This window comes from Pocillopora verrucosa, chromosome 4 (assembly GCF_036669915.1).
Source record: "Pocillopora verrucosa isolate sample1 chromosome 4, ASM3666991v2, whole genome shotgun sequence".
NCBI lineage: Eukaryota > Metazoa > Cnidaria > Anthozoa > Scleractinia > Pocilloporidae > Pocillopora > Pocillopora verrucosa.
Genome location: NC_089315.1, coordinates 2,390,765 through 2,406,752, shown reverse-complemented (window position 1 = coordinate 2,406,752; position 15,988 = coordinate 2,390,765). Strand labels below are relative to the sequence as shown.

Genomic DNA, 15,988 nt, shown 5'->3' with positions numbered 1-15,988 from the left:
ACTCTCATAAGCTTGTAATCAAAAGGTGTAGGCCGGAACATGATATGTCATTGAGAAAGCTTTGCATTCAAAGGTCGACGTCAGGGATATATTGAATTATGATAGCCTATTCGACTTTTATCGCATAAGTTTGGAAAGGCTACATATAATCGAACTTTATGTAGAAATTGACTTATATGCTGTAAATTGTAACTTATATGTCACTGCATATGAATCTATGGCCTAGTATATTCCGCATTTTGTGGGTAATTCCCGGAGTAGAAACACAAACATTTAGTTATTTGAATTCACTTTCGCCTCTTCACTCAAAGAGTGCCATATCACTTCCTCAACGGCGAATGTACTATCGATAAAATTAAGAAAGAATGATATTGTTCGTTTGTCACTGGCGTGATGAAGAGAAACGATCTGATTCCCTCCGTATATCTGGACCTTGATTTTCTTTGAAACCAGGTTAGAGGCGAAAGAAAATCATGAGCAAATTCAAAATCTTCTCTTTTCATTTCTTCATCCAGGGGCAAAGTCATTCTCAAAATTTTGATTGACACCACACGGAAGAACGGCAAAAATTGAAGAAGGTGGATTCTCTGAATGCTGAAAGCTACCTCTGGTGTCCTTCATTGATAAATGTCATAGTTTTTATCAAATTCAGTCAATTTATATTTCACACAATAAATTGATCATTCCGAATTTATAATTCAACGAATCCTACCGAATTTCCTAATACTGTCCTTCATGCTTACTTTCGAGTTAATTTCACTTAAAATCAGCTGATATTATGTGTCCTCGATAAAGAGATTTATTCGGAAAAATTAGAGATTTTTCCAGAGATCTTCTGATATTAAGTTCAGCCCACTTTGAGTGCCTCAGGCGCCGGAAAGACCGTAAACGTAATTAATCGACGGAACGGTGGTTACGAGACCTCAGATGTTTACTTACTGCTGCCTTTATTGAAAATAATGGAAAATTGTCGTGTTGTGTCCCTTTTTAATCGGAATTCACCACACAGCAAATAACAATTAAATAGTTGATTACTTTCAATGCCATTGAGAAATTCCGCCTAGGATTCATTCAGACCTTTAGCAGAACAGACTATGCTTTTCAAAACATAAACTTAAATGAAAAGCCAAGTTCGGCCAAGAAGGGCGTTCACTTTTGTGGGCGTAACCTGCAGCAATCCGGAAAGAAAAATCCTGAGTGTATGGCGGCTGTATATTTTTTTAAAGAAAAATTGTATTCTGCAGTTTCCGCGAGAAAGTTTTAAATGTTGCATGAAAAGAAAGACTTTTTCTTTTAAATTTAATATGAAGTGAATCCAAAACAATTACTACAATAAATTCACAACGGTTTTTTTTTTCCTTACAGATCCAAAGATCCCGTACCATTCAAATTTTGTTGGAAATAAAACTTCCTTTTCCATACAGATGTTTATCTGATTAGCTCCTTTTTTTCCATAAATATCTCTCTTTCAATTCCTTTTGCCATGTCTTGTATCAGAACGATAATTAATAACAGACAAGAAATATAAATAGAGTAAACAAGAATCAGAAGCTTTCATGCATTCGTTCTCCCTCTGCGGTGAAAAAAAAACACACATAACTTATGCCCTAGCTACCTTCATAATCGAGCGTACTTCATTTTTTTCCTCCACAGAAATTATGTTACTTATAACCAAAATCTGATCTTCGTCAATCGCGAAAGGAATGAGTAAGTTTATCTGTGACTTCCTCGGTAAAATACGGTGAAGCGAAACCCTTGCTAGCGTTGGGAACATTTCGAAAACATGGAAGTTGCAATTAAGAATTGGTGAGTCAACCTGTTGAAGTAAAATTACTACAGTCAACACGCCAATTTTGCCATTTTAAGGTCAAATTATTGCTGAGATGGCTTGGTGTACTGCGGTTAACCCGAATTTTTCGAAGAAACAGCGGGAATTCTTTTAACTTTTATTTTTAGCCATTATACCATTTACTGTCCTACAGATGTGAGAGCATAATAATTTGAACTATTAGGGACGTTCTGTTGGGTATTCTTACTACAGGAAATAAGACAATTTTAAATATTTTTTTGAAGCAAGCGAGGTGGAAAAGATGTTATCAACATTAGAAAGTGTCATATCGAAAAGAACTCCCTGACACCCTCAGAAGCTTTAAAAGGAGGCAGGTTGTGCCTTCTAATTGTGTTTCTTTGTTTATTTAGGTCTTTAATGGGCAGAAGTTTGGAGAGGAACCGACTGAGACAAAATCATTGAGGAGCTGCCAGCAATATTCCATCAATATCGAATAAAAACATCAAAACAACAGCGAAATTTTTGCTCATTTGAAAGTATAATTATCTCAGGAAATACACACATACTCACTGAGGTGCACCTCAATACGACTTCATTTAGTCAAGGGTTGTCGGCTGGCAAGTAACTTGTGGCTTTCATGGGAAGATGATCTTGTATTCTCTTACACCGTTTTTCGTTTTAATTTTTATTCCGCGGGCTACAGCAAATCCTTACAAGGTAGGAGAGGTTAAATGTGAGAAACAAAACAATTTCAAATATGAATTAATTTAATTTTCACTCGGATTCAATGCGTAAAACTGTGCTTATATGTTACTGCTTTGTTTCGAATCGAGAATGTGCACACTTTGTTGACACCAGACGAAAGGGAGAAGATATTCGGGGAACCTTTTCCACAAAGTGGTGAGTACTGTGAAATGTTCTTTTGAGCTCAGCTCAGGTTTCTTTTTGTCTTGTATCCAATTTTTGAACAGGGAGGAGTGGCAATATATCATTCAGATTTGTAATTGTAACGATCGTAGTTAATCTAGGAAGCCAACTCATCATACAAATTCTCACACACAAGATAAAAATTAATTCAGTTATTCGTGTTGCATTGTAAAAAGCTTTAAGAATTCAATTTAAATCTTGCGACAAAAAAGGAGTTATTTTTTAGGTTATATCAAGATATAAATCACATCAAGTTACATCTGGCAATTTTATCAACTTAGCTACTCAGTTTCCTCGGATCTTTTCTCTTCCGCCACCAGATGTACAAATGGCGATAAACCTTTTTATTTCAAAAACATATGATTGAATTCTATTCTTTTTGTTCATGTTTTGAACTGTCGCGAAGCTAAGAACAAAGGTTTTGTTTTGAAAAAGACAGGAAGGGAAATGTATCAGTGTGCAAAACCGTTACAACCACGTGTGAGATCATGTGTTTGATCAGAAAGCCTCTTTTATTTGGCAGAGCTGTTGCGATCTTATGAATTTTTTCCTCACACAGCCGATACCAGTAAAACATTTACCACTGAAATTTTTCAATTTTGTGACTTTTAAGCGCAAATTGCCATAATCTAATGGTATCAGTAGATGTAAAGCTAATTTCAAGGATTATTGAATAGGAGTATTTTATCAAAGGTTTCAAAGACTGGAAAGATTACGGCTTAATTAGAACCCTTTGTTTGGAGCTCAAAAAAGCTATGGATCTTCGTGTCTGATTCCTGCCGACACGATCTGAGAAAAAGATATAGGCAAGAATTATTTAGATTAACTTGGCTGGAAGACATATGTTAAAAGTGGTTTCGAATAATCTGACCACAATCTAAGCTGAGGAAAATTAAAACTGATTTAAGTCGCACGTTTTTTGGCAGGAACTCTTTCTATTTCCTCTGAAATGGTGGCTATCGCATTTCTTAATCAATTCAGTCCGATAAAAGCTTTAATCAAATGAAATTTGAAATTTTATGTGATTACTGACAGAGTTAGGAATTCTAAGTCGTTCCTCTTAGTTGATGAAACAGTTAAAAAATACGAGTAGGTCCAAGTATAATTTCGGTATCGAAGAGGGAATACTTCTGACGAATTGATCAGATCGAATCATTCGACACATGCAAGTCGAAAATTCTTAAAATGCTATTTAATCGAATAGTGCAATTATATTATTGAGAAAAATTATTGACTTGAAATTACTCTGCAAAATTACTGCGGTCACAGGTCTGTCATTTTTATTTCATCGGATTACTTATTTTTGAAAAAGAGTCTCCAAATACTTCAAGTCGACATAATACCACTTTCTGGTTTTACTACGCAATAAATATCTGCATAATTGCCACTTAAATCTCACAGTACGTACTGATCATACAATGGATATTTCAATGGTAAAAGCATTGTCGGGGATTTGGTTTTCAATCGCGCGGGCCGCATAAAGACTCGCCAATCAATAAGTCAGTCCTATGCAGGTAGATAAATATCTGCTGGCGACATATTGTCCTCCGATCATGTCTGTTATCTTAAACAAAGAACGATCGAGCCATGACTAATGTGATCTTTTCCGGTTAAGACTGTCTATATCTACAATGTATCTACATATTGAGATAGAAACACATTAGTTCTTGGAAAATGTTCTACGAAATTATAACTGAACTTTAAAACATAAGCAAACAATCGATTTTTTTAAAAATATGTACCTCATATCTCCATTCAGAATCAGCTACACTTTTACCTTTTATCTCTATTCACACTTCAAAACGCTATCTTACAATGCTCTAAGTACTAATGGTTGCATTACTCCAGTTAGCCGCAACAAGAGTCATCAATTCTGCATAAATGCGTGCGGTATAAAATTAGGGCTAATTAAAACTGTAAAAATCCAGTGAAGTATCATTAACGGCTCAGACTAAAATAAAGAAACTGTTAAGTTCAGAAGATTATTCAACCATGATTAAAGCATAATGAGAGGGAACATTTATTAGGTCAATGTAACATGTAACAACTTCAGCATGGGTAGAAAAGCGGGGAATATTCTCCTGGCTGACGTTTAAATGCAAGCTGTAATATACGCCTTTTTGAGATCAATACATGACTCTGTCCATCAGAAAAGTATAGATTAAGTGGTCATTCAGTCAAATGTGATATTTCAAGTTTTCATTGCTCAAAAAAGTTTTTCTCTTCTTGCAATAAATATTTATTGCAAATGCAAATCATGAAAGGTACATATGAGTGAAATGGCTGATAGCATTTTGTTCCTAATATAAAGTGTAGTTCGTTTGAATACTAGTCTTTGTGAAAGAGGCAAAGATCATGATAATATTAATTTTTTTAGGGATTTTTTTTTACTGTTTTATTGAATTTTTGGTATAACTTCTTACGCCTATGCCGTCCCTCCATGAAATATTTCTTGGATGATGAGCTCAAATCGTGCACCATTTCATTACATTTTCATTTCTCCTGAGAAAACATTTCGTGATCTTAAGAACTCTAAGAAGTGTTACAACCCATGCTTTTAAGGGTAAAATCTAGCTTCTATCTCAACAACGCATTAATTTAGTTCCAGATTATCACGTTACCCATCCCGTTCAAGTTGACGAAAGTGCCAACTTCTTGACTCGTGACCTCTCAAATGGAAATCAAAGAAAGCGCCGAGATTTAGCAGGAGCAAAAGGAGAACCAATGTACTTCCACTTGTCAGCGTTTGGCCAAAACTTTCACTTGAACGTAACTTTAAATGATGAACTACTCTCACCCAACTTTGTGGTCGAGATTCGAGGAAATCAGAGTTCTCGATTTCATTTGGATTTTGAACATTGCCATTACACCGGCCAGGTAGTATCTTCAAAAGGATTAGGAACTAGAGTGGCCGTGAGTAACTGTGATGGACTGGTGAGTAATGTTTTGATACTGCTGAATTCCTTGCAATGACAAAATGTCTTGATACTTACTTTCACCGATCAACAATTCTCTTTCTAGCGAGGTTTGATTCGTACTCCTGAGGACGTTTTTACAATAAATCCATTACCCGACCGATTAGGACTGGACAAGAACAAAACACGAGCTCACGTGATCCACAGAAGGTCTACCACACCCCTGGAGAGTGTTGGGAAGGCTCTCAGAGTTGAGAAACGATCCGAAAACTGGTGTGGAGTTCAAGGTAGTAGTTAACGTAAAAAGAATACTTATATAAAATGTAATTTTCTGGCAGTTTTTCACTATTGTGGAACAATTCATTTCTAAGCCAAACACAATGTCGACTCAATGTTCACCTTTTTTACCTCCAATTTCCGATTCTCTCAAGAAGAAAGAGGAGCGCAGGTTCAATTCCCGAAAAACAACTAGAGATCTAACCTAGATACAGAGAAACTGCGGGGTTCTTGGAACAATCCGTTTAGTGCAGCGTATCAGATTAATTTGTGTTCAGCAAATGCCGAGCGAGTAATTGACAAAGTATCAAATGTGGCCGTTTTAGGAAGATGAAACTCTAATTCATTGCAATAACCGTTTTAATTTCAAACAAAACATTTTCAGCAGGATATGCTCATGTTCCCCTGGAATGAGTTCCTTTACCCTTTAGCAGGCCAGTGGGGACGATCGAAATTTAGCAGGCGGACGAGCGTCCATTTTCGTCCGAAGACCCGCGCTGCTTTCGTTCGCCCGCATTTTCGATTGTCGCCACTGATGATCAATACCCCCAGTCTTGGCCAATAGACTTCGCTTGAGGTCGGTTTTCTTCTTGAGCATTCGGAAAAAGCTATTTATCAGTACGAAAATAAATATTATTAGGAGTCAACAAGAAATCGAACTGAATACACATAAAAGTCGCAAGTAGCCACGGTTTTAGGCTTGCACTTGATTGGTTGAAAATATAGTATAAGTCAATTTCTAGATCAATCACAGAGCCAGTTGCATAAAACTTTCACAGCCCCGGATAACTTTAGAAACTCAAGAGGCAATAATTCTAAAGTTCGCCACAAAGGTTCATAACTATTTCATTGAACTTTAAACAAGTTAGGGTCGACCGTGATGAATATCTTTTTTTTTGCCGTTGTAGACGAACCAAGCCCTAGAATAAAACGCGCAATATTTGATCTGCCCGCCTCAGCGGATTATAGCCGGGACTTCACAATAGAAACGCTTGTCGTTGTCGACAAAAAGATGACAGATTTTCATGGAATTGAAGAGCTCAAAGTTTATGTGCCAAGTCTTATAAATATTGTAAGTTTACCTCTCGTTCTAGAAACATACGTTTAAAAACATATATTTTACGTTTGGGAAAAAAGGGAAATGCAAGAGAAGAATACGATCCATGATTTACACCAATTTGCTATTATGTGTAATTAAAAAAACCTATTTTGTACAGACGGCATGGAAGGTTTTTTCTTTCTTTATTAATCGATAGCATTGCACGTTAGGTTTACAATCTTTTAAGCGACACTTCCATTGGAGCGAACGTAAAATACGTCTTACAGAAGCTGCTGATTCTGGAGCATGATCAGGTAAGCGGATTGTGTGTGATCCTTTGTTAACATGATTCACATTTTTACAAACACACAAAAAAGGGCATAAATGTATTGCCTAACCCTTTTTTGAAATTCCAAAGAATAATCCAACATTTCGAAGATGGACGCCGCCATTTTGAACACAACTGAGTAACCTGGCCGCAGTTTGCAAACAGCTGATGTTCAGCTTCTCGCCTTTCTTTCTCTGAAGGCTTTTCTTCGAGATCTCATTCCACTACAAAAACCAACACGCCAGACTTCAATCGACTAAAAAGAAGTGGATGAGAAAATTCGCTACATGGATGATCACAGTTAAATCCGTTTTTATTACTACGTTTAGTTGTTGCTTTCCAATTTCAAAAATTATCTACCCTTGATCGAGATGTAAAACACACGTTTTCGACTCTTCGTAAGCATGCTTCCGATTTTCTCCAGCCCTGGTAGCAGTTAGAGGGAACTCTCGATGAACTTATTTACTTCAAATGATATCTCGTTAGCATACAGCGGCGCATAGTGTACTAAGCGCGTATCAACATGGCCATGTATATTCATATCACTTGTTCGGATATTTTTAGGAAGGTCTTGTGATAAGCCCACATGCTGGTAACACCATGGCAAGCTTCTGTGAGTGGACTAAAAGACAAAACATTCAGGATGATAACAATCCTGATCACTTTGATCATGCAGCTCTCATCTCCAGGTAGGCATGAACTTAAGTTAAAGCAGCAAGACTCGCAGATCATCTCGCCTCTGCCCAAAATTTCTATGCAACAACAATCTGTCAACAAATTACTAATCTCAACGAAAAAAAAATCATGTCATATCTTCTCATCGTGATCGCAAAGCGCTTCATACGTGTTTTTCAGTTTAAGTGGTTCACTAGCACGTGTCGGCCCATTTCATTGCAGGTACGACTTCTGCCGAAATTCAGATCACCAAGAGAGCCAGAGCTGCGAGAAAGTATTAGGTGAGGCCTTGATCAATGCTTGAGAAGCAATATGGAGCTATATTTTATCCACCTACGCTAACAACTTTCGTCGCTGTTGTAGCTGTCGTTTTTACTGTTTTTATGACTATTACTGCTTAATCTTTCGCAAAGGTCTGGCACAAGTCGAAGGAATGTGCAGTTTAACAGGAAGCTGTACTTTGAGCAAGGATGGAGGTCTGGGTACGGCTTACACCATTGCACACGAGACAGGACACAAGTGAGTGCAGTCGTGAGGTCTGGGTTCGAGACCTAGTCGAGTTGTTGTTTTGTCTTCTTCTGCAAGACATTTAGTCTAGTCTGCAAGGGAAACCTGACGAAATATTGGGAGGGGAGGGGGTGGGGTTAGTAACCTGCGGAGGACTGGTATCCACTTCAGGAGGGAATGGTAACATTCGCTTCATGCTACGGAGATTAGGATACGCTCCGGAACTTGGTGATCCACTTGAATCGAGTGGAAAGTTACCTTTTATATTACGCAAGTCAGTGGTAGAGTTGGGTAGCATAGAGACGCAATGCTTGTACTCTAAACAATGAGGCACGTGAACTGGGCTCCAGGGTAACAGTTATGATTATGAGCGAATTGCATTTGACTCTACATCCCGGGGTCTGCCAGGGTGAAAGTGAATTGTTAACGTTCTTCGTCGTTACTTCTCACGTTTTGACCAAGGTAAGTATCTTATTTCTTCATTTTTTATGTCTCCCATTTTCTTTTTTCCTTTTTTTTTTCAACAGCCTTGGAGCTCAGCACGACAGTGCAGGTAACCCCTGCGCTGATGTCAAAAACATCATGTCTACACGAGCCAGTGGTAAAGAAACAGCGTTTGAATGGTCTTCGTGTAGTAGACGTTCAATTCACGCTTTCCTATCGTGAGTTCTTATTCCATTATGATATTAATTCCGCTTAGAAATTCCTCGACCATTTAAACCACATTATTTGCGACATGCTCGCAAGGGATATTCTTTAAGCTTCTTATTCGTTGTATTGTATTATTTGCCCTAAGTCAGTGGAAACTAGGAAAAATCTCTCTGAGAAACTTACGAAGCTAGTTTTGTAAGCATAGCTGTGAAAACAAAACTCTTCATTTTCTTGCAGGTCGGCTGGAATATGTTTGCTTCTAAATTAAATCGTTATTTTGCTACCTTTTGCCCCAAAGAATCCTTTCCTTACAACGTATGTTTTGACATTTCAATTCTACAAAATACAACTATCTGATTGTATCTTATATTTTTTGTGGCACTTTCATTTCCTAGCGGTGATCATGCACAGTGCTTAAATGACAAACCACAAAAGACCGTGGAATTACCGCAACGGCTGCCAGGAGAGTTGTATAACGCTGACGATCAATGTAAACGGACCTATGGAGATGAATCGCGGGAATGTCCAGCACCTTTTTTGAAAGCCGTAAGTAAATGAAATACAAAAGTCCTTTAGGAGATTTCCCTCGTCGCTTTTCGTTTGATGCTACACGGGGTATGATTACGTTCGAATAGGTGGGTCAAAGCTAGGTTTGGAAATGGTTCAGGCAATGTAGGTGTGTCGAAAGTAAAGGCAGATCAGGATTTTCCTGATTGAATTGATGGCGTGTTAAGAGGGAACAAGCAATAAAACATTCCAGTGGTGAAAAGTTCGCGTGCAGTGAGGTAGGATACATTAAAGCTCATTAAAGAGGCACATCGTCATAAACAAAGTGTAAAATATTGAATATTCTGAGATTTCATGACAGGGCTCGTAGGCAAACCTATTTCAGCTTTCGAGTGGGTAATAGCTGTGTTTCCTGCTCTTGAAATAGGCCGGTAACGTGTTTTTTTTTTAGTTTCAACACAGCAATATCTTACCGTGCTCCCAAACGGTTGTTTGTTCGTACACAATCAGCGCTTCAGTGCTCTCTTGTGTTTGGTCCTTTAGCATCTTTTCCTTTTATTTGTCGGAGCCGACCCATACAGCGAGAGTTTTCTCTGCTTGCGACGGTTTTACGTGGCTAAATCTCCCTACCAACTTTATATTAAGTGAAAATAATGAAGGCCATTGTAGAAAAGGTTTCTGCGCTTAAGTAGTGCTTTGTTTTCGTGCTTTTAGAAAGTTTGCGTTCAGCTGTGGTGTGTTAAACCAGAGAATGGAATGTGCGTAACACTACATGAGCCTGCAGCTGAAGGCACGGAGTGTGGTCATCAGATGGTAAGACTGTAGTCAATGACTGAGGTTATTTTAAGGTTTTGTATATCGTGGGTGCTTTGGTGGGAAATAATTTGCAGAGAAAGTCAAACGAGAAATGATAATTCGTTGTTTATCCACCAGTGGTGCCGGCGAGGGAAGTGCGTCCCATATGGTAGCGAGGGACCTGAAGCTATTGACGGTGGCTATGGTCCGTGGGGTGAATGGAGCGGCTGTTCTCATTCGTGCGGTGGGGGACTGATAACTAGACAGAGAAAATGCGACAATCCCGAGTAAGTTTGTTCTGGAACTTAGAAATTGAAAAAGATTTTCTAGAAATTTGTGTGCCTGCTTTCAAAAATGTTTACTGTTCAAACATTTGAATACAAAGAGTAGTTTAGTACGATGAGTAGTAGGTGTCATATTTTATCATTTTCCATCAATGAGATATTCTTTTCAGGCCCAAAAACGGTGGCAAGTTGTGCTTAGAACATTCAGAGGAGTTTCAGTACTGCAATACACCGGTGAGTATTCCTCCATGTTACAATTTACTAGATTTTTGTTCGTCCCAGCTCGAACTTCACCTTTTAAGAGCAATTCTTATTGGTCGAGATGTGAGAGAGAAGGACTGTTTTTACTTACATGTCAAGACTTTGCCAAACTTTCTCACCGATACAAATCTGTGAGACGACCCATTCCCATTGCAAATTTAACAAAAGATAAAAGAAAATTGACTTCTGATTCATATTACCCAGAAATGTCCGGCAGGAACACCCACTCCAAGAGCAGAACAGTGTGAATCAAAGCAACAGATGCGATTCATTGATGGTAACAAATATCAATGGGCATACAATCCAGCAATTCCAGTACCAGGTGAGGTGTTTGTTAAAGGATCCTTAATACATGTATATCCCTGCGCAAGATTATAAATTAAAGCATACAATAAAAGCATTGAATCGAAAATTAACAACATATTTTCCTCGTGTGGTTCCACCTTTCACGTCGCCTACGGTTTGAATACAGTGTAAGCAGCTGAGATAGAATATCGTCAGAGAAGTTTATTACTACAAGACTTGAAAAAAAATATTAATAAAGTCAAAGTTTTATCTCTAGTACCATGTTTGGCTTTGTCAGTTAGGAAATTAAAATTCAAAGGTTTCGTGTTCAATTTAGAGGGATCAAAAAGATATTACATGCACTAGCATTTACGTCTACTTGGAGATTTTTAACGCCATTACTTGAACATTTTTTTGTATTCACTTAGCTACGAAGCACGAATTGACATAAAACTGCTCACGAGTATGTCGAGTGAACTACTTTGCCATCTTGCTTCTCGTTTCAGCCGGTCAGCAGTGTAAGTTATCGTGTATCGCTGAGGTAGGTATTCGGCAATTCGCCAAGTACTCATTTGGTTTCGTGGCCGACGGAACTCGGTGTGATGACTATGACGAAAACAGTGGGCTTTGTGTCAATGGAAAATGTCAGGTAATGCTGTCTTTGTAAAACTTATTCGCTAATGCTTATTTCCGTCATCCAAGCGTTGTTTATAGCTTACGCGAGACTTTTGATGCTCAAGAAAATATTTCTGAATGCAAGTTATAAATCATAGTCCTACCAACATGTTGTTCCTTACCCGATTATGCTGAAACAATTTCCCTGATATCCAAGCAAAGAGATTAGGTGGAAAAGTGATAACATTCTTTCTTACACACACCAAGATAGCACAACCTCCCCTGAACCTCTCCCACTCCTCCCTTCTCAAACACACACGAACGCCATATACACAGAAACTCTTACGAAATGTCGGCTGTTCCCTAAAATTCAGAAAAATTAAGTCTAACCCCGCGTTTTTGTCACCCTCTAGCCACTAGGTTGTGACAAAGTTCTCGGCTCCAGTCAAAAGTTTGATCGTTGTGGCGTATGTGATGGGGACGGAACTACATGCATTGGCAAAAGGTTAACATATAAAGGGCTGCCTAATCCCATAAAAGGTCAGTGGATTAAAGTTTTAAAATACACGAAATTAAAACTAAAAAAGCTGTGGACGAAGGTATTTCAATAAGCGTGAACGAAATAAACGATTTATTGTAAAATGAAAGAAAGTGAGAGAAATTCGGAAAAAGACTCAACTGTTGGCGTTATTTTTAACTACGTATAACTGTGTTTACGTGGCTTGCAGAGCTGGTGTCATTCTTTGCTTACATATTTTCCTCAACATGTGCACGCCTGCAAAATGTAAGAATAGCGTCTCTCCTCCAGGCAACTGCGGACGTAAAAAGTTGTTCTGTAACTCTCTCATCGTTTCTTATACTCTGTTTTTATCAACTGTGCCAGGACATTATCAGTCGATCGCACTAATTCCAGACGGAACGAGAAATATCCAAATTAAGGAACTAAGTGGTTTCAAGAATTACTTGGGTAAGTTCAGGTCTGGCTGTAAGTTGACTATCGCTTCTCTATCTTCTATAATTAGTTATTCAATATGATAATTTTATTATTATTCGTGTGCCGCGCCCGTTCATGAACCAGCTTTTACTTTGCGCGATTAAACCTATTTTTTTCACAACATTTTTTTTGGCATAGCCGTTTCAGTGCTCACTATCTTTGCTACCATCAACAGCCATGATGACAGTTGCCGGCGAAGATCTACTCAACATGGACTTCCGTATCAAACCTCGTTCATTCGCGTTTGTCGGCGCTGGTACAAGGTTTAAATACGTAAGGGATGAGAACGGAAGGGAGAGAATAACTGCACAAGGACCCCTCAACCAAGATGTAGAGTTGCTGGTGAGAAAACAGATCAGCGGTTGTGTTTGATCTACCAAAAACGGAACCGGAAAATCTGACAACACATTTTAATCCTTTGTATCCATACTGGTCTCCATACAATTATTATATGAGGTTGACAAAGAAAATTGTGTCAAGATCATTTCGTTTCTCATGATCTTAGTGTATGATTCAGCAAGGATACTAGAAGGTGAAATAAGAAGCTGGTCACTCTTAAGTGTTTAAGGGTTCAATGGCAGAGGGAAGGGGATATCCCTTGACTCTAAAAGGGGGACTGGACCGGGAGAAAGAAGAAAGATTCTGGGACCAAAATTAATCTCGACGTCGTCAAATTATGAGTATATGAATTTTTTTGTCATGGATTTGTTTTACCACTGATCAATTTCGTGTTTTTCAGTATCTGGTTCAATCATGGAAGGAAGAATACCAAGTCAGGATTCGTTATCTCGTCCCTCGTTTAAAGGAGGAAAACGACGACGATACGAGAATTGAGCGGAGCCTTAAGCAGGACGAAGTCACTTTCCAATGGATAAGGCGATCTTTGGGCTGCTCCGAGACCTGTGGTGGAGGTTGGTAGGAAATTTTTTAACTGATTCATTACAATGGCTAGAAAAGGAACTAAGTTTTTTATTATTTTTCTAAATTCGAAAACCATTTTTTGATACTGCAGGAAAGTAATTTGTGCTGCTAACAAAACAAAAATTGTTCGTGATCTTTAACAGGTATAGAGGTACGCAGACCAACCTGTGCTCGCGCTGATGACGGATCCATTGTCAGTGACCACTACTGTAAGGGAGTAAAGCCTGATGAAGAGAATTCTGAGTGCAATATTCGAAAATGTCCAGCTAGGTAATAAAAACTTAACTACTATTGTTCTTCTCGTTTTCCTCGAGTCATGATACCTCATAATAGGCACGAAGAGCATTTCTTAGTAAAATATGTCTCACTCTCAGATGGAAAACTGGAGAATGGTCCGACTGCTCCAAGACCTGCAACGATGGAAACCCTGGGGAGAGGACGCGGGAGATAATGTGTGTCGATGAATCTCATGAAATCGAGACGGAAGATTCAGAATCCTACTGCGCAGGACCAAAACCTGCCACACGAGAGACATGCGCAATGCAACCCTGTCCTGCTGAGTGGGTCACACTTTCGTCAGGTCCGGTAAGTCATTAAGGGAGGGTGTGAGACTCAGTGATCCAGAAATAAACTCTGCCATTCCATTTTAGGGGGTATAGTGCATTTTCACAGTGGAATAAGCTGCTTACAGGGATAGCCGAAGTAATATTAATCCCAGAAAGCGTGGGATGGTTAACTTAATCTTATAATTAGCTGATTTAAAAAAAACCAAAAGCACAGGAAATAAATCGAAGTTGTAGGGATCGGTGTAGGAATGGTGTGGAAAGAAGAAAGACGAGAATTCCGGGGGAAATCTAGCGGATGGTGGCTAAGGTTTCTAAACTACAGAAAGGGGTAGAGCTGCAAAAAAGATTAAATCGCAAGAAATTTCCTGGTGTCTCAGAGAATTGTGCAAGATGCGAAAACCACAGAACATTGCTTAGGCTAGAAAACGCAAATCAGAATCAACTAAATTTCATTGATACAAGTGGTAAGTCGAATCTTTCTTGGAAATCTTACCAAATCACTTTAGTTTTGGTTTCATGACATAAAGTAGAAAAGCATTCTAAGGTCAATACTCATTACGAGCAAAACTTCTTGTTTTTGTTCCAGTGCTCTGCCGTTTGTGGTCAAGGTTTGAGAATGATTGAAGTAAGTTGCGTGAGGACAACCCCATCCAACAAGAAAGTCAAAGTGTCAGATGAAGAATGCACTGGCCAAAAGCCTCCCATTGCGGCCTCGTGTGATTCTGGGATTCCATGTTAATGATTCAGGAGTCTTAGACAGATTTGACGTTGACAGCAATTGAGCTTAAAAAGAACAAATTCTTAATCGTCAACACATGAAACCATTAGTTTACAAATATTATGTTTAGCGTTATAAGTGTTTCAGTATATCTTTCTTAACAAGAAAAAGCTTAATTACAAAAAAAGTAGCAACAAAGTATATAAAATTGTTCCTCAAGGAGCTATGAGACAAAAATATGGAGAACGCTACTTCAATGAATGATAATGAGTTATAAAAATAAGGTTGATATTTCAACTATAGACAGCTTATTGTCCATACCAACCACGAAGAGTTAAAACGAAGACACTTTCGCTAACAAAAAAGCCAGTGATCAGTTAAAGAAGATCACTCACTATTCGATCCATGCTAGGAAACTGTGGCGCTACTTCAACCAACCAGGAAGTTAATGCAAATTGGCGCAACATAATGTATTATGGTTAACGTTGACTTAACATTCCGCGCACTTTGGACCACTCTTCGATTAAATCTTTGAAAACCTATTTTTGTCATTGCTTTAATGTTATTCAAGATTAGATGTTGCAGTTAACATCAGTGCTGTGCCTACATCTGATCCTAGTGTAAGAGACGTGATGCATGATCGTCTGTCGTGATTCTGACACAAATCAAGTGACTCAGGCGAAAAACATTACGAGTCAGCCGGTGTTCCATTTTCAAAACCTCGCTAACGGCTAACACCTCTCTACAAATTTAAGCACCAAGACAGCCTCTAGCTGCTTTCTCAGGCTTCTTAGAGTCGTGAGAATTTTGGGGAATCACAACGGAAAATCATGTGTGAGAATGATGTCTTAAAGAATCATGCGTGTCACCTTGCATTGATACCCCTATGTATGCAATACGCAACTGGAAAATACGTTAATGATCGTGAGCTGATA

The 15,988-nt window shown here is 38.5% G+C and overlaps 1 protein-coding gene across 1 annotated transcript; it reads left to right on the top strand.

Annotated features, from left to right (window-relative positions):
* Positions 1-1,675: 1,675 nt before the first annotated feature.
* LOC131784295 (A disintegrin and metalloproteinase with thrombospondin motifs 6) lies at positions 1,676-15,595 on the top strand. Its single transcript, XM_066164991.1, has 24 exons — positions 1,676-1,806; positions 2,200-2,506; positions 2,623-2,689; positions 5,319-5,650; positions 5,738-5,918; positions 6,816-6,979; positions 7,177-7,260; positions 7,839-7,963; positions 8,172-8,230; positions 8,363-8,468; positions 8,984-9,118; positions 9,503-9,653; positions 10,329-10,427; positions 10,548-10,696; positions 10,864-10,927; positions 11,159-11,276; positions 11,746-11,888; positions 12,268-12,394; positions 12,738-12,821; positions 13,024-13,190; positions 13,588-13,759; positions 13,913-14,039; positions 14,144-14,354; positions 14,922-15,595. Exons 2-24 carry the CDS (start codon positions 2,435-2,437, stop codon positions 15,072-15,074), a joined length of 3,090 nt encoding a protein of 1,029 aa, XP_066021088.1. The 5' UTR covers positions 1,676-1,806; positions 2,200-2,434; the 3' UTR covers positions 15,075-15,595.
* The last annotated feature ends 393 nt before the right edge of the window (positions 15,596-15,988 follow it).